General features: G+C 39.9%; 1 protein-coding gene across 2 annotated transcripts in view; it reads left to right on the forward strand.

Annotated features, from left to right (window-relative positions):
* SLX4IP (SLX4 interacting protein) overlaps window positions 1-25,821 on the forward strand; it is a 195,597-nt gene that overhangs the window by 128,658 nt on the left and 41,118 nt on the right. For both annotated transcript variants that reach the window (XM_050745059.1, XM_050745060.1), the window contains one exon: window positions 1,961-2,081. In XM_050745059.1, the coding sequence (XP_050601016.1) occupies window positions 1,961-2,081 (121 nt within the window). The remainder of the gene's footprint in view (window positions 1-1,960; window positions 2,082-25,821) is intronic.

Genomic DNA, 25,821 nt, shown 5'->3' on the forward strand with positions numbered 1-25,821 from the left:
GTTCTTCTTGTCTGCCCCTCAAAGGTAGCTGAGAAGTTTTCTTTTCTTGCATTGTTGTGGTTCTGAAGAGAAAGCTTCGCTAAGTGTGGTGTGGTCAGTTACTGGTGTCTATCACACTGCACTTGGTCTACCTTCCATTTGTCAAACTGACTCACGGAAGGAAAGCCCCAGAGCTAGAGGGAGAAAATTTGTGCGTATGAGCCTTTGCTTTATTTTTGTCATACTATTTTTAGTTTTAGCCTTATAGGGCATTTATGGCCAAATTTTAGCAATCCTTGTTTCCATGTATGTCTTTCACATATTTTCTAGCGCAGTCATAGTTGAACTCTGCATGTGAAGCAAAATTCTTTAATTGTTTAAAAAAAAAAAAAACCTATGAGGCGGCAAGGCTGCCTTTTTGTTGTGTGAACAATGCCGAAACACTCAACTGTAAAGGGATATCTCTGTATTCCATGAGGCACTGCATCTTTGGACTGCAACATGAAAAGCAGGAGAGAGGAAACCAGTGTTTGTATTTTATCTAGAAATTCACACTCATGAGTTAAATCAAGGGTTTTCTGTACTGTTTGAGGGATATAAGTGTTAGTAATAAAGGAAAAGTTTTGCTATCATTGCTCCTCAGAACAGCTAAAAATTTTGTTGTTTTAATTTGTGAAGATTCTAGGAGCTGAGATGACATTGCAAGAAACCAGCAAAACAGGTTTGAGGTGACCTGGGCAACTCACCTCAAGTTTGCTGCAGTCTTTGGGAATTAAACAGGAATCATCAGTCCTTATACATCAGCTCTTAATTTAAATTAAGAAATTTAGATTTGTGTGTTATTTTACTCTCTTTTTCTACATTAGGTTACAATTTCCTGTTAGTGCAGGAAACAGCTTCAAAGAGTATCTTCCCATTGTGTGGTTGGGCTTAAATTTTTGTTTACCTTTGCCATAAATAACACCAAAACAATAAAACAATTATATTTATAAGTCATAAAACAATTGACATATCCAGAAACTGACTAGTGATAAGGAATACTGAAATTGAATTAAAACCACGTGTTTCTGTTGCCTAATAAATGTTCATCTACTTTAGAGAAATTACATTATTTTCACGGTTAATACATGAGTGTAGTGCATTTTTACAAAAACAAACTGGCATATACAGTATCATCAGGAGCATAGAAGAAAATAGGATTAGTGATTTCCAGTTCTCTGCTTAACTCACTGCTCAACAGTTTCCTTTTTCAGTAGATTTGTAAACCCAAGAGCAGAAACTAATGAATGATGGTGTTTAGATTGTAAAAAATTTTTAGACCAAGTTTGAAAAATGGGATAGTTTATATAAAAATTACTGTTTCTGACTCCTTTTGAACAAAGATCTAGCAACATTGTGCATGTAAACATGAAACAGTCCCCTGAAACCATGGGGGGCTGCTTGCTGTTGACTGGGCTGTGGTGTGGGTTCCCCATGCCGTTGCACCAGCAGTGGATGAATATGCCCTTACTCCTGGCCCCGTCCCCGTCTACAGTCCCCTGGCTGGCCACACTGGGTGTTTCCCTGGGGCCCTGATGCCAGCCAGTATTGGCTCTTCTTGACTTATTTCTTCTATTTGTCACAGTAGAACTGATTGATACTTATATGAAAGCATTCTTTACCACACTTACTACCTCCTCACCCTGATGTTTACATTGAAGTGTTTTTATCTTTCTTTTAGAAATATGAAACTGAGGCAGAAAGAAATGAAATGACTTTCCCAGATCACACAATGAGCCAACATCATGGTTTCGAGCAAACTTCAGTAGCAAATTTAAATTTGTGGTGTTATTCATGAGCACACATGACATTCCTTTCAACATTCATAGCTAAATTAAAAAGCAAACAAAATGAAATGTTCATTGTTGACTTTTTAATAGGTATCATGTTAACTTTTTTGCATTAGATTCTAAGGTTATATCTAATTTTTTATTTGCTTTAGGAAGTCTGTTTACTGTTAAAAGAAACCATTGATTCAAGAGTTCAGGAGTACTTGGAAGTTCGCAAACAGCACAGGCCATCAAATGCAGAATTCACAAGATCCAGTCCCTTGTCCTTAAAAGGTAGGCACAGAGCACTTTGATTTTGGACAAAAAATAAATAGAATTTCTGCTCTGTAGAGATGGCAATTATGTTTGACTCTGACTGTCATGTTAGTATAGTGATACATTTTAAAAATATATCCTAATGAAGATACTTTGTTTGGGTAAAGAAAATTAACCAAAGAGTCCTCAGGACTTTTAATGGTAGCAAAATGCATAAAAATAGCAAATAAAACATTCCTAAGGAAACTGTAAATTCTTTAAAGGATTGTTTTTTATTTTTAAGGTTTTTTTTTTTATTTTTAGTAGACATGTAATAATTATGCATATTTATAGGATACAGAATGATAGTTTGATACAGGTATACAACGTGTAATTTTCAAATTAAAGTAATTAGCATATCTATCACCTGAACATTTATCATTTCTTTGTTGCAAGCATTTAAAATCCTCACTTGTTTTTTTTTTTAAATATACAATAAATTAATGTTAACCATATTTACCCTATAGTGCTATAGAACACTAGAACTTACTCTAGTAGTAATCTTATATCCATTAACTAACCTCTTCCTATCCTTCCCTTCCCCATCCTTCCTACTCTTCTAATACCCACAACTCTCTCCAATTGTATGAGCTCAATTTTTTTTTTAATAAATAGCTTCTACATATAAGTGAGAATATGTGATATCTATTTTCTTATTTTCTGATTACATCATCAAATTTTAGTATGTCTATATATCTCCTTTTTTTTCTTTTTCTTTCTTTTTTTTTTTTTTTTTTTTTGGTTACAGTAGTAAGTTCTTAAGTGGTGATTTGTGAGATTTTGGTGCACCCATCACTCAAGCAGTGTACACTAAACCTGATTTGTAGTCTTTTATTCCTCACTCCCTTCCCACCCTTTCCCTCCAAGTCCCCAGTCTATTGTGCCATTCTTATGCCTTTGTATCCTCATAGTTTAGCTCCCACTTATGAGTTTGGCTTTCCATTCCTGAGTTACTTCACTTAGAATAATAGTCTCCAGTCGCATCCAGGTTGCTGAGAATGCCATTAATTCATTCCTTTTTATGGCTGAATGGTATTCCATTGTGTGTGTGCCTGACTTACTTCACTTAATTTCCTTTGGGCTCATCCATGTTGCTATTGAAACAGGAACAGGTATCTTATCCCCCACACAGGGTGTGTGATGGGGGTGTGGCTTGCTTCATCGCTGCCCTGCAGCTCAAACTCTTAGGGGAATATACAGAACGGGCAGTTCATAGGGAGCATGGACTCCAACCCTACAGCAGCAGCAGTGTCTAGGGTTGTGTGTGTTTACATTTCCTGAAGCCCCAGTGGGCGTGTGTTACAATGTGCTTTTTCAGTTTAGCCGTCTTAATCAGCTCAGTTAGGCCCTCTGCCTTATCTCAAGGACAGAGGGCTTTCTGTATCCCAGGTTCTTGCCTTGGTGTACCGGAAATATTGGATCACACGTGGGCTTGGAGAATGGGTGCAAGGTTTTATTGAGTGGAGGTAGCTCTCAGCCAGGTGAATGGAGAGGCCAGAAGGAGGATCGAGTGGGAAGGTGGTCTTCCCCTGGAGCTGGGCCGCCCAGCTGCCGGACTTTCTGACTGCCCCTGGCAAAATTTCTCCTTATCCCGCTGTCAATGGCCTGCCAGAGTCTGCTGGTGCCTGTCGGAACAACTTCTTCCGTTCCTCTGCTCCTGTTGACGTCCAGCCGCCTGTGTGTGTGCCTGCTAGGGTCTGGGGGGTTTTATAGGCACAAGATGGGGGGTGTGGCTGGCCAGGGTGGTCTGGGAAAATGCAACATTTGGGCGTGAAAACAGGAGTGCCTGTCCTCACCTAGGTCTGTGGGCACAGGCCCAAGGGTGGAGCCCTCACCAGGGACCCTTCCCTTCTCTACCCAGCACTTCCTTGCCCCCCTCCCATATCACCATGAATGACAGATTTTATTCTTTTTTTTTTTTGTACATATTGCTGAATAGTATTCCATTGTGTATACATACAGCACATTTTCTTTATCCATTCATCTGGTGATGAACATTTAGACTGATTCCATATCTTAGCTATTGTGAGTAGCACTGCAGTAAACAAAGGGGTACAGATCTCTTCAATATACTGATTTTCTTCTTTTGTTAAAATACCTAGTAGGGAGATTGGTGGGATCATATGGTAATTCTATTTGTAGGTTTTTGAGGAACCTCCAAATTGTTCTCCATAATGGTTGTACTAATTTAAATTCCCATGAACCATGTATGTGAGTTCCTTTGTCTTCACATCCTTGCCAGCACTTGTTAGTTTTTGTCTTTTTGATAATAGCCATCCTAACTGTGGTGAGATATCTCATTGTGGTTTTGATTTGCATTTCCCTGATGATTAATAATGTTAAGCAGTGTTTCATATACTTGTTGGCCATGTATATGTCTTCTTTTGAGAAATATTCAAATCCTTTGCACATTTTAAAATCAGATTCACTTTTTTGCTATTGAGTTATTTGAGTTCTTTGTATATTATGGACATTAGTCCTTTGTCAGGTTAATAGTTTGCAAATTTTGTCTCCCATTCTACAGGTTGTCTCTTCACTCTGTTGATTGTTTCCTTTGCTGTATGGAAGATTTTTAGTTTGATATAGTCCCATTTTTCTATTTTTGTTTTTATTGCTTGTGCTTTTGAAGTCTTACTCATAAAATCCTTGCCTAGACCAATGTCTTGAAGAGTTTTCCTTGGGTTTTCTTCCAGTAGTTTTTTAGTTTTCGGTCTTACGTTCAAGTGTTTAATTCATTTTGAGTTGATTTTTGTATCCAGTGAGAGATAGGGGCCGAGTTTCATTCTTCTGCATATGGATATCCAGTTTTCCCAGCAGCATTTATTAAAGAAAGTGTCCTTTCCCCTAATATGGTTCTTGGCTTTGTTAAAAATCAGTTGGCTCTAAATAAGTGAACTTATTTCTGGGTTCTCTATTCCGTTCCATTGGTCTATGTGTCTGTTTTTATAACCATACCATGCTATTGTGGTTACTATAGCTTTGTAGTATATTTTGAAATCAGGTAATATGATGCTTCCGGCTTTGTTCTTTTGCTCACAATTGCTTTGGCTATTTGGGTCTTTTGTGGTTCCATACAAATTTTAGTGTTATTTTCTTCTATTTCTGTGAAGAATGTCATTGGTATTTTGGTAGGGATTGGTTAATACATGCTTAGACTCTTACTAAACTGTCAGTTTCTAAAAGGTATAAGCATTGTTGACCCAACTTGACCACAAGATTGCTTTTCACAGATGACAGAGGTTCATCGTGTTCTAGGCTGCGTAGATCTAGACACCTGCAGGGACAAGAGGGACACACCATGGTACACCACCATCTTACATTGTTTATTAACAGCATCACTAAAAACGGAAATTGATTCATGCTTTTACTTTGTCATCAGTGCCAAAAACATCTCTCTATACATTTACCTAACTGCCTATTTTCAGCTGATCCTATAGTCTTCTAAGCCTGTTTCAAAACCAAGTTCAAAACCACTAACCAAAAAGCCATGCCTATTTCCTCCTCAGACTTCAGTTCTATGTCTCACGTTCCCTGAAAATAGAGTTGTTGTTTCTGTGTAGGTAGTTTGGATGAATGTGGATTGTTTATGCTTTTGTGTATATTGGATATCTTCTCTCATTTGTGTGAGTTCCTTAGCTTTTTTTCCATTTCCAGATCCGTGTAATGGAATATGCCTCAGCATGGGTATATATACTTAATATACAACCCTGGATAAGCTGAAGTCTCTAGGCTGGTGACTTTGCTCGTTGCTATAATAATAGTAATATTTTTTATGCTTTGAGATTTCTTTATAAACAATTTGCATAAATGACTTGGAGGCTGTTTTTCCAATTATATGATACAGAGGCGTATGAAAATTATTCACAAACTTGGTCAAAGAACAGCATAGTACAGATATTGCCAATAGCCTCATTGTTTATAAGAGTTACCTGAAAATTTATTTCAGTAGATTCAGTAAAAAATTACTGAGATAAGGCTTTTTAAAGACTTGACTATCAATTCCCATAAATCCTACCTCACTAATATTTTTCCTCTTAACCTTGCCCATATTGAGTATTACCAATGATTTTAATTTTTGCCAGACTGACAGGCCAAAAGTCAAAAAACGAGATATTGTGCTTTTCGATTTTTATTTATCTGTGTTATAGTTTAGATTTGTGGTTTTTGCCTTTTCCCTCTTAATTTTTTTTTTCCTTTTGTCACTCCCTTGGTCAAGGCCCATCTTGATCAGCTCTTAAATTAATGCCACAGCCTGTGATTTTCATCTTAATTCATCCACACCTCTGCTGCCAGGGTGGCCTTTTGAAGGCAAAAATGTGATAGCTCCTAGCTTGAAACCCTTTGTGGTCAGGAACCTTAGTTGCCTGACATTCTTTATTTCACTTTTTCTCTGCTTGAGACTAGCCAGAGTGGGTCTGGCTCTTAAGCAGAGAAGAAGTTGATTAAAGATACTAGATAGCTCACAGGATCTCGGGGAGTGCCAGAGAGCCCTGTTGTGAAGCTACACAAAACAGCCTCAGCCATGAGTCAGGGACAGCTTTGAGACATGCTCCCTGTGATGCTTATGACCATATATCAGAAGCTTTGCTGAGCATCATCCTCTGCCCCATCCTGCAGAGACCGACTGCCCAGCCTGTGGCCACAGCCTTGTGCTGTTTTTTCCCTTCTGAGTCCTCCACAAGGCAAAACTAGATTTAATGGCTGTCTCCTAGTTACAAGTGAGTCAGGGGAGGCAAAATGTTTGGCTTTTACCTTGGGAAATTGACACTTACAAGATGTGGAAAGTCATCAAAACATAGGATGATGGTCAACAATTTTGAGTGGGTAGACACAAGTTACAAATATCCACTAATAACTTTCCTCTTGGCTTCCTTCTTCCATGAGCTGCTATTCAGTAACAAGAAGCTATTGCCTAACAGCCTGACTTTCCCAACTACAAAGGAAATGTGCTCACCAAATATCCTCCAAAAGAGATGACCCCCCAGAGTCTCAAGTCCCAGCTCCAAGTCCAGGATTTCTAAGTGGTTTACTCCCCTTCTAGTTCATTCCCAGCGCATATTTGTTAACTTTTCAACTAAGTAATGAAGTGAACTACTGCCAACAAACCTTAAATAAAATAGTAGGGAAACAGAAAGCCAAAAAAGTAACTGATATATAAATAAATACATGATGCAGCAAAGAAGACAATGAGGTAGGTAGATGCTACCATTCTAACTTCTGTAACCATGAAATAAGTAGCTGATGTTTGTATCTTACCTCCTCTATTTATTTTGTATTCTCTGTGTTCTTTGCCTGTAATTCATCTGATTAGCTTTCTTTACCTTCATTCCCCCAGGATTTGAGCTGCCAGTGGTCCTGCCTTGATGAGATTGCCATTGTTTTAATTAACTTTTAGCACTGGGTATGTTTCACCAGGTAGAACTCATTACATTCTTTTTTTTTTTGGTCTATATACTTCTCTCCCCACATTCATCTCATCATGAGCCGGCATTTCAACTCCCGTTTGGCCTGTCTGTATAGTGCCATAAAGAGCCTGAAACAGTCACATGGTACTTTGAACTTTCAGCCCGATTCATTGTTATCATCTGTGTTACAATCATCCTTTCAGTGCTAAGGAAGCAGAGTCGTGGAGATGGAAAGTAAATGTTTGCTGAGGTGGTCATCTCCCTTTCCCAGTCCTTCATTCCAGGAACCATGTATCTGGCCAAGGTAGCACATATTGTTCTGCTGGTCGGAGCCTATATTGCATCCCTTAGGACCTTACTCCAGTTCTACAAGGCCCTGCCTCATAATTGGCATCACAACTGAGTTTTCAGTAGACCTTTCTACCACTGAGTAAGGCCAGCTGCAGTTGAGCTGTGCTTGATTGTTTGTAAGACCATTGAATTTTACAAGCCCACTGTCTTATTTTGTTTCCTGTAAAATGAGCTGCTTTGTCAGAATCGCAGTGCTGGTGATGGCAAATGAGGCCTTCCTGAAGTCTATGGATGATGTGGCTGGCAGAAACATGGCAGGCATACAGGGCACATCCAAATCCAGAAGAAAGCTCCATTTTAGTGAAGATAAGGCATTGGCTTCTCTGTGATGAAAGAGGTCAAATGTCATCTACCCACCATCACTGGCCTATCTCCCTATGAAATGAGAGTTGGTGGGAAGGCTCAGATTAATTGCTATTGCTGGCAAATTGGGCATTTGGCAGAGCTCAGTCTTGGTTAGGTTAAGTCTGTGTTGAGCCCTAGCAGAACATTCATCCATGCCTCCATGGCCACATTGCTTATGAGACCTTTGAGCAGGTACTTTGGCAGCTAGGGAAAGAGGCCAGCCAGCATCCACGGGGTAGGTCACCTTGTCTAACTCATTATAAAAACCTCTTCTGAATGGGGCTTGCTGTGGTATGAAGTATCCCCCAAAATTCACATATTGGAAATGGTCCCCACTGTAACAGTGTTGGAAGGTGGGGAGAGCATTTGCATTATGAAGGCAGAGCCTTCATAAATAGGTTAATGTTGTTTTAAAGGGCTTGATGGAGAGAGTTTGTCCCCTTTTGCCTTTCCTCCTGCCATGTGAGGATACAGCATTCCTTCCCTCTGGAGGACTCCGTGTTCAAGGCACCATCTTGGAAACAGAGATCAGACTCTCACCAAACCTGCTGGTGCCTTGATCTTGGACTTCCCATCCTCCACAACTGTGAGAACGTAAATTTCTATTCTTTATTCTAGTTTGCAGTATTTTGTTTTAGCAACACAATAGACTAAGACAGGGCCCTTTGGAGAACTTTCACAAAATGCATAAATATTCTCACACTCTAACTTTTTCCCAAATGTTTATGTCACCAGTTCTTGATGACCCTCTCTTTAAACTATTAACTACTGCCAGTGAATCAGTATGTATTTGTTTCTCAGGCCATCTCTCCTTACAGACCACATAGACCCAAAATATACCACTCAGCAGTCTGCTCACTGGACAGATTTTTCTTTTCTACCCTGAGTGAGGTTATGTCATTATATTCATTCACTTCTGGCTAATACCATCCCATTGGGCAGTGACACTGATTAGGCACAAATTTTTATCTAATAACTGGTGAGTGAAGCTATTACCTTTTCAAGTCTCTCATATTGGTCAGAGAAACACGCAGACATACTCATTGATGTTTGTGCTTATTTCTTAGTAGTAAGGGGTACAAGGTGTAAAAACCTTGATTTTCCTTTTAGATGAACTTTTTCCTGTGCACCAGGCCGTTCGGAAATGTATTTTGAAAGGCTTTATCTGTCACCATCTGACATGCCTATGTCTTAGAATGACAGCCAGAATACATGCCACCTTGTGCTGTGTAAGTCCTGTCATAAATCCTTTGGTGTAGTAGACCAGAACAATGTCCTGCAAGATACTGAGATAATGAAGGTCCCCGTAGACTCAGTAGTATCACTGAAGCAGAATGTCAACAGAGCAATGAGGCAAAACAGTGAAGCTGTGTGACTTTCTCTGCCAGTAGACAGAAACCTGCTTCTGTGTTCGCTGTTCACTGGGATAGAAAAAAACAGATTTTGCCACCTCTGTAGTACTGATGCTAGGTGCTGTGGTGCTCCAGCTGAGAGACTGACTCTGGAAGAATCCCTGGCTATTTAAACTTATATTAACCTTCCATCATTCTTTAAGACTCCTCTGCATTCTGCTTAACCGAAGAGGAAAGTGAGATAAGACTGTATGAAAGATACTCATGAATGTTTCAGGTTTTTCATGGCAGCAGATCTCTTTGATCTTCTAGGGATTAATACTGATTTTAGTTTACAATTTTGGTGGGGTGGGAGAAATTCCAGAAACTTTCACCTAGCCCATAATTACCATAATAGTTCTCACTCTCTGAGACATGAATTCCAACTGTGGATTCTGTCAGTTGCAGAATAAACCTATCCCAAGGATACACTCAGCAACTGGGATGACAACTGCAGATTTTTACAGACATGGTGTGCCCTTCATGAGATGAATTTAAGCCACATTTCTAGATGCCACCCTCTGGTGGATCACAGCAGTAATCAGGAACCCAAGAATTATCTCAGAGCCAATGCCTAATCCTCCTCAAAAGTTCAGATATTTCCCTTTTTTCCTTGTGCAAATACCCTGGTAATCTCTGTTGATCCCACGTGAAAGATTTAAAGGATGCGCTTGTAACTTTATTGAAGGGTCCTTACTTGAGGACTTCCTGGCTCTCCTTTCGAGGAGAAAATAAGTCCATGAACTGACTCAGATCTGGAGACTGGCCAGGTGGCTATGGCTCTCCTTTAAGGTGGCTCAAGTCAATTCAGGTCCCTGTGCACCAAATCTAGATTTTTTTTTTTCTTTTTTTTTTTTTTTGAGACTTGAGTTTCACTCTTGTCGCCCAGGCTGGAGTACAGTGGTGCAATCTCAGCTCACTGCAACCTCTGCCTCCCAGGTTCAAGCGATTCTCCTGCCTCAGCCTCCCAAGTAGCTGTAGTAGGTGCGTGCCATCACACCCAGCTAATTTTTATATTTTTAGTAGAGACGGGGTTTCGCCATGTTGGCCAGGCTGGTGATCCACCCCTCTCGGCCTCCCAAAGTGCTGGGATTACAGGCGTGAGCCACTATGCACAGCCTAGATCTAGATTTTTTTTTTTTTTTTCCTGTTCTACAGTGTATTGGTTTGCTAGGGTTGCCATAACATACCACAGGCCAAGTGGCTTAACTAACAGAAATGTATTTGTTCTCAAAGTCTAAAGACTAGAAGTCTAAGATCAAGGTTAGTTTCTTCTGAGGCCTCTCTCCTTGGCTTATTAATGGCTGTCTCCTCCCTGTGTCTTCACGTGAGTTTTCCTCTATAAATGCCTGTGTCTTGTCTTATCTAGAAGTCTGAGATCAAAGTATTGGCAAGTTAGTCTCTTCTGAGGTCTCTCTCCTTGGCTTGTCGATGGCTGTCTTCTCCCTTTGTCTTCACATGATTTTCCACTATAAATGTCTTTGTCTCTTCTTATGAGGATGCCAGTTAGATTGGATTAGGGCCCACTCTAATGACCTCATTTTAATTTAGTTAACCCCTTTAAAGACCTAATCTCCAAATATAGTCACATCCTGAGTTACTGGGATTTAGGACTTCAACATATGAATTTGGGCAGGGGTGTGCACAGCTCACCCCGTAACATACAGTTTAAGTAGAGTCTAAGTATGTTCTCCATCTTATTTGGAGTTATGGACATAATCAATTAACCAGTAAGCCAGAAACATCTCTGGGTAGAACCACTCTGAAAGGGTTCCGACCAGGGTCACCACTGGATCATGGCCCTCCAGTAGACCAAGTGACTTGCCCAACCATGTGCTTAAATTGACTATAAATTTCTAGTCTCCCAGTTACCAAGTGCCCCACCTTTACTTTTGAGCGTTGGTACTGTGCAGACATCATATCTGTTCTGGCTGTTAACTCTCTCTGCAAGTAACAAGTAACTCTCACTCCCTGGGGGACACCCCTGACCCACAAGGTGGCTACCCACTCAGGAGTAGCCTTGGTAGCATATCTTTCTCATGTTGAGCCACACACCATTTTGCAAATAGTTCTGGGGAATGCAGGGGGATCACCTGGCACAGGCTGGTATTGTCACACAGATCGGCATGCAGACAGATCATGTACTCTCTAGGCATCATGTACCAAGGTGTGCTCCCATGTATCACACACACACACACACACACACACACACTTTTTTTTTTTTTTTTTTTTGAGGCAGAGTCTTGCTTCATTGTCCAAGCTGGAGTGCAGTGGTACAATCTCAGCTCACTGCAACCACCGCTTCCCAGGTTCAAGTGATTCTCCTGCCTCAGCCTCCCGAGTAGCTGGGATTACAGCTGCCCACCGCCACACTGGACTAACTTTTGTCTTTTTAGTAGAAGCGGGTTTTCACCATGTTGGTCAGGCTTGTCTCGAACTCCTGAACTCAAGTGACTCACCCGCCTTGGCGTTCCAAAGTGCTGGGATTACAGACATGAACCACCGTGCCCAGCCCCATGCACACTGTTTTTTTTTTTTTGAGACAAGGTCTTGCTCTGTTGCCCAGGCCAGAGTGCAGAGGAACGATCATGGCTCACAGCAGCCTCAACCACCGGGGATCAAGTGATTCTCCCACCTCAGCCTCCCTAATAGCTGGGACCACAAGTGCATATCACCATACCTGGCTATTTAAAAAAATTTTTTTTGCAGAGATGGGGTCTCACTCTGTTGCCCAGGCTGGTCTGGAACTCCTGGGCTCAAGTGATCCTCCTGCCTCAGTCTCCCAAAGTGTTGGGATTACAGGCATGAGCCTCCACGCCTGTCCTGCATCAGCCTTTTTTATTGGGCAAGCATAAAAGTGACCTTGTCGAGTTGTGGGTGGCAAACATTTGAGTCCCAGATTCAAGCACCGAGCAGTCTGGCTGCTTAGGAGTATGCTCAGCAAGTCAGCTACCCAGGACCTGGAGGCTTTGGCAGTCTTCCAGCTAGACCTGCGGTCGGCTGAATTCAGGAGGAGCCTCTCTCCCCAGGGACTAGGAGTCATTATTCCCGGATGGCCTTGGCCAGCAAATCCAGGGAGTGCCCATGATCATTGATCAGCTTGTCACTCTCCCCTAACGCCATCCCCAGAGTGTGGTGCTCTCTCACTCTGGGCCTCTGCACACGTTGCTTCTGCTCCCCTGCTTGTGCCCTCCTCATCCTCCAGCCTGTGCTCAGGTATCACTTCCTCCAAGGAGCCTTATCTGATTCTGTGTAGCTTCTCTCTCAGGAGCACTTCCCTTCCTCTCTCCCTGCTCACCCTCTGGAGTAGTGGCACTCATTGTTCCCGCTGCTTTCCTGCCTCACAGATAGACTTCAGTTTCATTAAGGACAGGAGTCTTGTCCTGTTCAGCAACCACCGCAGAGCGTGTCAGAGCACAAGTGTTGGGAGAAATAAAGGAATTGTGACAACTCCCAGGTTCCATTTTCTTTGCCAAGACTTTACAGCATGTTTCCATTGCAGCATCTCTTGCCCCTTGCACAAAACGCAGGATGAAAGTGGCCTATGAGTTACAAATTATTAAGTAGCTTTTCTCATCTGGTTTTCAGAAAGTCAAAACCACAGCTTACCCCAGTGTAAGATTAGGCTGCAATATCTTCTGACTCCTGGGACAGGAAACACCTTCCCTTCTAGTCCCACCCCACCCCGGGTCTTCATTAGTATTACTACCCTGCCCAGGTACACGTTACCGAGTGTCCACCCCTCGGATGCTGACTCTGGGTTAGATCTTCCACCTACCTATGGCAGATCCCTGAGACAGTCCTTTCTAGCCAGCCTTCTTAGCCCTTGTTTTAACCGTTCCTAAGCTTTAGAACCCTTTCTCTACAGATGAGAGCCAGATTTGTAGTTCAAGTAACTTGCCCAAAGATCAGATAGTAGCTAGGAAGTGTCAGAGGCCACATGAAAACTCCACTGTCTGATACCGGGTTTGTCCTCATTGCTTTGGTATCCCTATTAAGGAGAGTATTGTATGTTTATGTGTTTGTTTTAATACAATTTTCCTCTAATCATAAAAACACATCTGTCTTTAAATTAACTAGGAGCAGTATTCTGCTTGAATTACCACGTGGGTATCTTGGTTTAAAGTTTATATTCTCTATCCTCTGATCACGAGATGGAAAGGGAGACATAGACCCCCAAACACAGCTCATCTTCCAGCTGTAAGCACTTGCCTCAATGCATTTTGTCTAAATAGGGTTCAGGACATTTTTCTGTTTGTGGAACAGTAACAGTAAATTTTTTTACTGCCTATTATTCTATTCTGTATAACCTTTTCTTGTAGTTAACATCTAAGAAACCCAGTCCTTTGGAAAATGCCATAAAATAAATTTTCCTGGGTACTGTGGTTTCTGTCTGCAGTGGCCTGCTTTTTGGCATTTCTTCTAAGCTGAATGCTCCTCTAAAATCTTAGCTTACATCTGCAGACAAAGTACCTAGCCCTCTGCTCACCCTTCTGTGGCATCTGAGGTGTCTTTGGTGAACATTCAAGGCCGAATTACCAAGGTGTTCTCTCTCTTCGTCAACACTCACTTCCCAAGCAGCATTCTGTGGTGGGGCACGTTACCACCACGTTAGGGAATCAGTGTATGTTCACACGACAAGAGGCGAAAAAGAAAAAGACAAGTATTGCCAAAACAAGCAAGTTTTTCCTATTCTTTCCTCTGTCTGAGAAAAGTTCCTCAACTTTCCCCAACACCCGATGCATGATACCTGCCAAAAAAAGCTTTCTCCTTGCTCTTCAGACACAAGCTCATTGTGAGCCATTCTCCCCGGCGTCCCCGCGAGTGTAAATTTGTGTATGTGGTGTTTTGTTTTGTATTTATTTTCCCAGCCCTTTGAAAACAGGGCCTTTTCCTATTTAAAATAAATTTCAGAAGTGAAATACTTTTTCCCTTTTGAGAGCCCAGCCCTTCCTCCATACAAACCTTCATGCATTTTCAGAGGACAATGAAAACTTGCTCTAAAACACCATCCATAGACTTCCCTTTGGTCAGTGTTTTTCTCACGCATTAACAACAAAATAACAAGTACTGTACATCCAATCACTGTGATCCCTAAATAAACATAGGCCCTTGACAAGTAATTCTATTTTTAAGAGTCATTTTTTATGCGAGTCAGTTATTACAATGGGCAGTTAGAATGTGCTCCTATTGTACACACCCGTGCACAATAGGAATGGAACCGTACCGCAGTCACAGAGCAAGCTAGGTAGTTCTCTGACTTCCACAGCAGACGTGGAGGAGGACTAAAAGGGGAAGAAATACTCACTCATGTGGTTTTAGAAACAGCAAAACTGCACAGCACATTTTCAGTTATCTGCTGTTCTATTAAATATTTTTACTGTTTAGACATTGTTTTTTTTCTATTCACAGCCCTTTACAAATAGAAGTGGATTTCCCTAGTTCTCTCATAAAGCACTGTGGAAACGTGTTTTCTTTTTACACATGTTTAAATAGCTTTGGTTATTATTTACATTTCTTCCCATAATGTACTCAATCAAAACATTTTATAGGCTTTTATCCACACATGTAAAGCTTAAAAGGGCAATAATGAGAAAGCAAATGCCTATAAGTTGTCTGGTGAATGTGCTACAATTTCAACAAAGATTATTTTTTCAGGAATGGGTAATTTGTAAAACTTGAAGTTTTATGCTTTTTACGAAAAGTGTGCTAAAGCACCAGTGACAACACACAATTCTTTGCTTTCTCAAAAACTGGGGAAACTTCTCTAACCACTTATTACAGTAAATGGAAAGTAAACAAAATTTCTAAACTTTTAAGGGTAATGTTTCCACTTGCTATCATCACCTGTTATGGACATTGCCAGAGTTGCAATGACTGATCCTTTGTCTACTTTTAAATTTTACAAGACATTAAAATTCAAAAAAACTTGATGTACAAGTCTTCCAGAAAGGTTAGAATTCTTTTGACCAGAGGTTGTCAAACTTCAATTTGAACCATTACAAGACTTTTCCCATGTAAGTATAAACCTTATTAGAATGATCCTGTTGGCCTGCTGTGAACATACTGCTTCTTTCTCTCCCACTTCACCCATCTGAACCCACTACCCCACAGATCAGAAAGACAATTTTTCCATCATAAAACAAAGTTCATATTGCCTTTGTTCTGCTTCAAATTACAATGCCAGTTCTGATGGAGCTTTTATGGTGACACAACCCCAGTATTACTTTTTATCTGCTTGGGCTTGTTCACATTTACAACCAGACTTTCTGCATATCTGGGAACTGGAAAGCTCACAACTGCTCTACCAAATACCCCAGGACTCTTGGATTCTAGAAAGATCTCTGTTATCAAATGCTGCTTTGCAAGACTTTTTTTTTTTTTTTTAATCTGAGACAGAGTTTCACTCTTGTTGCCCAGGCTAGAGTGGTGCAATCTCAGCTTACTGCAACCACCGCCTCCTGGGTTCAAGTGATTCTCCCGCCTCACCCTCTCAGGTAGCTGGGATTACATGCGCGTGCCACCACGCCCAGCTAATTTTTGTATTTTCAGTAGAGACGGGGTTTTGCCGTGTTGGCCAGGCTGGTCTCGAACTCCTGACCTCAGGTGATCCACCCACCTTGGCCTCCAGAAGTGCTAGGATTACAGGCATGAGCCACCATGCGCAACCGCAAGACTTTTTTTTTAACAAGTTGTCCCAGTTAGCTGAGAGCCCTGCCTTCTCATTAGCTCCATGAAGACTGATGACTTATTACTACATATTCCAACGACAGGTCCCCATTGGGGTCAGGTAGAACTGGTTGGCACTCTGCCCTGCTAGGAGCAGGAGGAAAGTAATAGGAAGGAAAATCACTTGCCCTTAAATTGATGTTGGGTGAGATTGAAAACCTTTCTTTGATGATCTGTTTGGTCACAGTATTGCTGACGATGACAACTGGATGGGAGGTCTACAGTTCCGTTTTACCCAGCAGGGGAGAACAGTCTGACCCAGTGAAAGTCATTTTTACCAATATGTTGGGAACATAGTACCTGGGGCACTGGTTTTATATTGTCTGAACGGCTTAGTTGCCACATAGCATTGGGTATGTATGTATTGGGGTGAGGGCTGGGGCATATAGGGAGACAGTGAGACCCCTACAAGGCTATACTTTCCTTTGACACGTTCCAGGTGAAGTCTTAGAAGGCAGCAACTCCTCCTGTGTTTGACAGACACTAATAATAAGGAAAGCTCTCGCTACCCCCCACCCCCCAATATAATAGCGGCTGTTTCTCATAGGAGTAACATACACATTTTTAGTATGTTGGATGACAAGGTATCGTGAGAACTGTTTACCTTAGCATCTACTGTTTGTTTCTCAAGAATTTCTCAAGAATTTCAGGTCCATTACACCTTAGCAATAAAAAGCCTTCTCTTATCTAGAAAGTACTTGTAGCATTCACCAGCTTGTCTGTTCCTTTTAATTTTTTTTTTTTTCCTTTGGCCAGGACCTCCCATCATAATGTCCACATTTTCAAATTTCTAGTAATTGAGTTTCACATTCCTGATCTTAATACCCATAAGGAAGCTTGAAAGAGAAAATAGATACTAGTTATCTTACAGACTAGATATCAGTAAGAGCTCTTTGATTTTGAAGTGTATGAAGGATGAGTGAAGAGGCCTTGTTTGGGATAGTACACTGTGGTCTAACACATTGGGACTGTGATTTGCTACCTGAATATCTTGGAAATTTGAGGGATTCTAACCCAAGTGATGATGAAAAACGAGAGAGCTTTCATTTTCAAATTCCCTAACTTGACACCCTAATTATTCTAATTATTTAGAATAAAAGTGGATAACCTAAAACTGTGAAGTTTTATGGTTACTAAATATTTTAGTTAACCTCTTCAGTTGTTCATAATCAAAAGAATTTTATATTCATTATAATAACTTCTATAAACTGGGCAGGGGCATTGACTCCCTTTCGTACAATAGACATTTATACTGTCTGTAAGTGAACTTGCCACAGATTCAGAGTGAGGTGCTTCCTTGTGAAGCATTAAGATTCCCTGGGCTGTTCCCAGGGAGTTGAGTAGAGGCATGGTGAATAACTGTTCAGGTACACCTAATTGTATAGCTTGTTTATATTTGTTGTTCTACCACAATGCTCTTATTACGTAGAGCATAAACTCCCATCAGATTCGCATTTATTTTAATTATTTGATCATGAACCACGTAACCTAATGGGAAACTTGGCCCGTTCTATTTTGTGAAATGTCTTGAGAAAATTATCCATGCCTACATTAAGCAAAAACAAAACTAACTCCACATGATCTCACGCATAAAAAATGAATGCCTGGAAAAGATGCTAGTTTTAAGTTTTAGACCAAGATTGAATTTCAGTTCTGGGTCATAGATTAATGTATGTGTCCAAGTAAATGTGTATATTTGTGTGTTTGTGTGTGTGTATTTAATGAATGGATAAGTATATACCCACAAATATAAGGTGCTGCTAAAGAAAATAAAAGTTACAAGGCCTGAAAGGGGACACCAAAAATATGATTTCCTTACAAATATTTTCAGGAATTTTACTTAATTGCAACCAGAAGTCTGACCTGGAAGTATAGTGTTTTGACCCCCCTAGCTGTCTGGTTTCCTATTTGTGGTGTTTTTTTTCTCCCTCAACTGTGAGAAAATATATTTTACATGGTTTTAACCCTGTGTATTCTTATAAACACTGAAGTAGAAAGTATTCCCCTCAGGGAAAGAAATTCTCATTATTTACAAGAATGATTTGCAAAAGCTTCACTTAAATAGAAACTATTTTTTAAAAACTTAACAAATCCTTATTAGATATATTTGAAAATAAAACAACTTCTTGGTTGCCCTTCAAGGAAGTGTGAACTTCTAGAAGACTGAAATTTTTGTATTGTTTAAGTTTACCCTTATTTTAGTAAAATACTGGTGTTTTCATAACAAAAGTGTACGGGCTTTATAAATAATGCCCTTGTGGTGAGGCTTTTTCATGCTTTCCCCCCTTCATTTTTAGCATGTTCAATCTTTTTTTCCTCTAGCTTTTTATAACAGGGAAAATTAGGCTAAGTAAACTTAGGCTGGCTGTGGTAGTATACAGTATTCTAATCAACTAAAAAATAACAATAAGGCCTGGCACGATGGCTCACCCCTTTAATCCCAACACTTTGGAGACCAAGGCAGGAGGACTGCTTGAGACCAGGAGTTCAAGATCCACGTGGGCAACATAGCAAGGTTCTGTCTCTACAAAAAAACATAAAAATAAATTAGTCAGGTGTGGCAGCACATGCCTCTAGTCCCAGCTGCTCAGGAGACTGAGGCAGGAGAATGGCTTGAGTCCAGTAATTTGAGGCTGCCGTAATTTATGATCATATCACTGTACTCCAGCCGAGGCAACAGAGAAAGACCCTGTCTCTTTAATGATAATAATAAATGAATGAATGACAACAATGAAACTTAATTAGGATGACTGTAGGGCCAGGAAGCCTACTATTGGAAAATTATAGAATTCACCATCAAATACTCATAGATTCATTTGCTGAATCAGTCAAATGATGAGAAAGATTGTTTCTGTATTTCCATTGTAGCCTCTTGTTGTTTACCAGTGTGGCGGAATAATGACATATCTCATTTTTAAAATCTCAGACGTTTTCACTTACAGGAAAGCCTCATTCTTCCTATTTAGTTGAGAGATTTAAAAATGAGGAACATAGTTGTCAACAATCCATTTAGCTGAAGAATACTTCTCATTTTTTAAATAACAGCTTTATTGAGATATAACTCATATACAATTCACCTGTTTATACTGTTCAATGGTTTTTATGTATTCAGAGTTGTGTAACCATCACCAGAATCAATTTGAGAACACTTTCATCACTCCAAAAGAAACCCTTTACCCATTAGCAGTTACTCTCCATTTTCCCCAAGACCCCAGCCACAGACAACCAACCACCAGCTTACTTTCTGTCTCTATGGATTTGCCTGTTCTGGACATTTCATACAAATAGAATCATCCACTGTGTGGTTCTCTATAACTGGCTTCTTTCACGCAGCATAATGTTTTCAAGGTTCATTCATTTTATAGCACATACCGGTAGTACTTTATTTCATTTTATTACAAATAATGTTCCGTGGTATGGATATACCACATTTTGTCCATTCATCAATTGATGGACATTTGGGTTGTTAACTACATTTGGCTATGATGAATAATGCTACTGTGGGTATTCGTGTACAGGTTTTTGAGTAGACATATGTTTTTATTTCTCATGGATATATACCTACGAATGGCATTTCTGGGTCATTTTGTACCTGTATGTTTAACATATCGACGAACTTCCAGACTGTTTTCCAAGTAGCTGCAGCATTTTCTGTTCTTGCTAGCAGTGTATGAGGATTCCGTTTTCTCCACATCCTTAGCTACACCTGTTTGTCTTTTTGACTATAGCTCTCCTGTGTGTATGAAGTATTAATCTCATTGTGGTTTTGATTTCCATTTCCCTGATGGCTAATGATGTTATCATCTATTCAAGTACTTATTAGTCATTTGTATATCTTCTGTGGATAAATGTTTGTTCAGGATTTGAACCCATTTTTTGATTAGGTTATTAGTCTTTTTATTGAGTTATGGGAGTACTTTTAAACATTCTAGATATAAGTCCCTTATCAGTTATATGATTTATAACATTTTCCTTCCCTTCTGTGGATTTTCTTTTTCATTTTCTTGATGATGGCCTTTGAAACATAAAAGTTTTAAATTTTAATGATGTCCAATTCATCTATTTTGTTGTTGTTGTGCTTTTGATATCGTATCTAAGAAACCATTGCCCTATCTGAGGTAATAAAAATGTACATCTATTTTTTAAGGAATTTTATAGTTTTAGCTCTTACATTCAGGTCTTTGATCCACTTTGAGTTAATTTCATATATGACATGAGTTATGGGTCCAACTTTATTCTTTTCCATGTGGATATCCAGTTGTCCAAGTACCTTTTGTTGAAAAGACTATTCTATCCTCATTTAATTTTCTTGGCACCTTTGCTGAAAATCAGTTGACAGTAAATGTGAGTGTTTATTTCTGGACTCTCAATTCTGTTTCTCTTTTTTCTTTTCTTTTCTTTTCTTTTTTTTCTTTTTTGAGACAGAGTCTCGCTCTGTAGCCCAGACTGAAGTGCAATGGTGTGATCTCGGCTCACTGCAACCTCAGCCTCCCAGGTTCAAGCGATTCTCCCACCTCAGCCTCCTGAGTAGCTGGGATTCCAGGCATCCGCCACCATGCCCGGCTAATTTTTGTATTTTTAGTGGAGATGGGGTTTCACCATGATGGCCATGGTGTCGAACTCCTGACCTCATGTGATCTGCCCGCCTCGACCTCCCAAAGTGTTGGAATTACAGACATGAGCCACCATGCCCAGCCTCAAGTCTGTTTCTACATGTTTTTCCATATGCCAATACTGCACTGTCTTGATTACTGTAGCTTTGTAGTAAATTTAAAATTGTCTTCCCATTCTTTTAATGGAACTATTTTTTTTTTTCCTTTCTTCCCAGCAGAGTCAAAACTGGCATTTACTGGTTAGGATCAATAATCTGTTTTAACCTAGCCAGTGCAAACATGATTTTAAATTATTATAAATATCTGAATTTTAATGAATTAATAAAGTACTATTGATTTTGCCAGTGGTCTTCTCTAGAGATTTAGATTAAATTAAATCTTTCACAAATTTCTTGACTTTAATTGTTCCATTTTAACCAAATCAATGAAGACAAAAATGATCCTCATTATAGTCCAGGTCTTCATAGGCAGAAAAACCACAGTGAGTTACCAGTATTCTCAGGGTATGACTGAAGGCACTCATGGGTCTTTAATTCTCATTCAGAATCCTTTCCCTCAGGTTTTAAAGTTGAGGCCAGGTTAAAATCTAACCTCCTTTGCTCACCCTTCCAGGCTTGTCCCCCATCTCTCTCTATTATTCTGAACTCTAGGCCTCAGCCTACCCTACCAGGGTTCCCAGGAGCCAACAGAACTTGTCTGTGTTTTTGCACAGATATGAATGCAGTGCCCTCTGCTTCTCAGTCCCAGCAGAATGCTCCTCATGCTTTAATCCTCTGCTTGAATGTTTCCCATCCTTGGGGATCTCCCTCCTCCCAATTTGATTTGTTACTCCTCTTTGTTTAGTTAGACTTGTCCTTTTCTGTTTGTTTGTTTGTTTTTTACATTGCAGTTGCCTATGCATACCTTTGTTGTAGTAGCATTTACAATGTAACCATCCTACCTTTAACTCCTCTGTCTCTCCCTCTGCCCTCAGTTGAGTCCCTCAGGAGCAGAGCATTTTTGTTGGCACCCCTAGGACCTCACATAGTCCTTATATGTGGTAGGTGTGCAAGTGGCATGAGTTGGATGGTTCTGGTTTGATTATTACTATTTGAGAGGCACCTGGTTTTTGACAGAATGAAAAAAGCATGACCATTTCCTGTTCATACTGGCTCCTAGAACTCCTCTACTGAAATCATTTTCAAGATTAAGAAAGAGTAAAATCCCTTCTTAGTGGAATGCCTCACATATACAGAAATGTATACTCCAATTTGCTGCCAAACTGCTAACTCAGTAATAGCTTACCATGAATGTGATATTTGATAGAAATGATTGACATATAATTCCAGACAAATGTGTGCAGCCCAGATTTGTTTAACAACGTTGGCCTTAATGCCATTTCTAAGGAAACTTTTTTTTCTGAGCCCCAAAAAAGTATTTTTCCAGAAAAGCTGTTTTGAGGAGACTGCTGAGAAACAGTGAGACTTGCTCTAATGCATGGAGAAGGGGTTTGAATGATGCAAACAAGCAGAGTAGCAGTGTGTCCAGAAGTGGTGGAAAGCTGCTGGTGGTAGAAAGCTGAAGTGGTAGAAAGCTGCTGGTGGTAGAAAGCTGAAGTGGTAGAAAGCTGCTGGTGGTAGAAAGCAGCAGCAGCCTGGGGAGACCATGGGGCAAGATGGAGGGACAGGGAGCTGATGGCAGGGGGTGTGGGCAAGGCTGGTATTGAGAAAACCCTGAAAAGTAGTGATATTTGACTTCATGCAGAACCTTAGAGATGAGTTGGTGGGAGACGTCTGCCACTGAGAAAAGATGAAGACAAACCTAGCAAACCAGTGAAACGCACAAGTCCAGGAAGAAAAGAGAGAGACAGAACGTGCCTGAGTTTGAACAAGATGTAGTGTATTCTTACCCTTGATTGTGTGGATATTGTTTTATAACTCAGAGCTTTCTCCAGGATCCTCTTTCAGAGACCCCAAAGCACTGTAAAGTATCAAGTATTTGCAAATGCCAGGTGGAAAAGTCTCACACCATGTGGACTTTCTAGTAAAACAAAGGGAGAGGCCAGGTGCGATGGCTCACACCTGTAATCCTAACACTTTGTGAGGCCAAGGCAGGAAGATCATTTGAGAGCAGGAGTTCAAGACCAGCCTGGGCAACATAGTGATACCCCATCTCTACAAAATAATTTTTGTTTTAATTAGCTGAGTGTGGTGGTGTGCAAACTGGAGTCCTAGTTGCTTGGGAGACTGAGGCAGGAGGATTGCTTGAGCCCAGAAGTTTGAGGCTGCAGTGAGCTATGATCACGCCACTGCCCACCATCAAAGCTGCCTGTAACTGGAAACATCTTCACCTGAAGTGGGGTGACTGAGCTGAGTAATGCCTTGAAAATATTTGCATTTGTACCAGTGGAAGGACAGTGATGGAAAGTGATTCTGTGGGGTGGATCTCCAGGAAGCTGGGAAATGTGGCATAATAAAATGCTATGGGCTTTTGTGAGGCCCCAGGGAATGGTGAATTCTTAGTGTGCCACAAAAGGAAAAATATATAAATAAAAGGAAAGTGAAGTTTTCGTGGAATGACAGGGCTGTGTGTACTCCTGTCAGTGAGTGGGGACCAGGATCTTGGAGAGGTGGCAGGATACAGGCAGGATGCAGCTTTAGACCTTCCCAGACACCTGATCTGACACTTCTCCATAGGCCATTAGAGTGTCAGTCTATTGGCTTCCTACTCTTATTTTAAATTCCCTCTGTTCCTGGTATTTCCTTGATATTTCCATTTTGCTTGGGTTACATATTTAAACCGTTTTTTTAAACCTGCATTCTATGTTTTTAGCAGTAAGGTTTCCTTTATCTTACTCTTTCAGATTTCCCCAATTCAGCTTTTAGAGATGAGCCCTTTTTACTACCAGGCGATATTTTTATAGAATGATGCGCTTTCTATTCCATGCTTAACAGGTTGGTAATGTGGGTTGACTCTGCAAAATATGCATGTATGTGTCTATAACTATGTATCTATAAATCTGTATTTTCATCTTGGGCCACTAGTTGAAAAATCTCAAGGTGAAGTTATTGTTCTTATTTTACAATGGTATGATAATTTAAGCTTAAGGAAGGTAAGAGCTTTACAATCACCTGTTAGATCATTTTTGTTTAGATTTCCTTTAAATTGTTATCTACTTAGAAAAATTATTCTAAACATTATAGTTATAGTTCACAACATAATAAAAGATGCTTTTGCCTTCCTTGTAAAATGTTATTTTCATGTTTAGGAAATTATGTATAAAAGCAAGCTTTAATATGATTTATGTTCTGAGACTTTGGAGGAAGGTCTATATTAATATAAATATTTAGAAGAAAAAAATGTATCATCTTTAAAGGCCTTCAATATTTTCATGATGGTATTTCTTTTTTACAAAGAAATCTTTAAAAGAATACTTTCAGTTTTTAAAACATCAGAAATTTCAAATACAAAAATAGAATCATGTAATGAACCCCCACTTATCTGTCGTCAGCATCCCAGTTTTAAACAGCATATAGAGAATGTTATTTCATTTATATGCTCATCTATTCCCTCCTCCCCCAACTATTTTAAAGTAGATCCTGGATGTCATTTAATTTTATATATAAATGATTCAATATACATAACTCTAAAAGAGAAGTGATTTTTAAAATGTTAAAAGCGCCGTTAAAGACAATAAAGTAATGTCATCAAGTATCTAGTCCATCTTCAGATTTATCTGAATGTCTCTTCAGTTCTTTTGTAGTTGAATTGTTCTATTCAGGGTCCGAACAAGGTTGGTGTGCACATTCATTGCACTCGGTTGATTCTCTTTATCATAGAAGAACACCTCCTTTAACCTATAGGAACCCCCCCTCCCCAGTTTTTTTTCTATCTGTTTATTTAAGAAAGTGGGTCAAATGTCCTCTGGAATTTCCCACATTTGGATTTGGCTGGCCGCATCTGGATGGTGGCATTAGCCTGCCTCTTCCAGCCCCTTATATTTTCTGTAGATTGGTGGTTAGAATCACAGGCCTGATGAGGCTTGGGTCCCTTGTGTGAGAATACTTTGTGGGAGGTGGGTGTTTTTTCTATTGCATCTCATCTGGCAGCACATGATTTCTGGTTGTATCCCTTCTAATTTCATGCTAACAATGTATATACAATGAAAATGGAGCTTTTTATGATTTTTAAAATTAATCAGTATTTTAGATTTGTTCATTAGGTATTTATATTACTAGTAAATACTGTTTAAGCAAAACAAAATTTAAAAGACTTGTGGCCGGGCACGGTGGCTCATGCCTGTAATCCCAGCACATTGGGAGGCTGAGGCGGGCGGATTACCTGAGGTCGGGAGTTCAAGACCAGCCTGACCAACATGGAGAAACCCTGTCTCTACTAAAAATACAAAAATTATCCAGGCATGGTGGTGCATGCCTGTAATCCCAGCTACTTGGGAGACTGAGGCAGGAGAATCGCTTGAACCCAGGAGGCGGAGGTTGCAGTGAGCTGAGATCGCGCCATTGTACTCCAGCCTGGGCAAAAAGAGCGAAACTGTGTCTCAAAAATAAATAAATAAATAAATTAATTAATTAATTAATTAATTTAATTAAAAATAAAATAAAAGACTCCTTTATGTAATCTTCTGAAACTTTGCCTAATTCAGGCAATTAAGGTAAATATATTGAGGTAATGTTTCAGAATAAAACCTGGGTGTTAGTATACATAGTTCCTTTTTAAATCTGAGTCTATGTAAGATCTAATTGAGGACCTTAATTAAAATGATTGTAAGTTATTGCATACCTATCATCATAAGGCTTACATATCTGCCCAATATACATCTTATGTGAACTCTTAAGGACTTGTATAATAGGAGATAAAAATAAAAAGCATATATATGGTGGGGGTT

This window comes from Macaca thibetana, chromosome 10 (assembly GCF_024542745.1).
Source record: "Macaca thibetana thibetana isolate TM-01 chromosome 10, ASM2454274v1, whole genome shotgun sequence".
Classification (NCBI taxonomy): Eukaryota; Metazoa; Chordata; class Mammalia; order Primates; family Cercopithecidae; genus Macaca; species Macaca thibetana.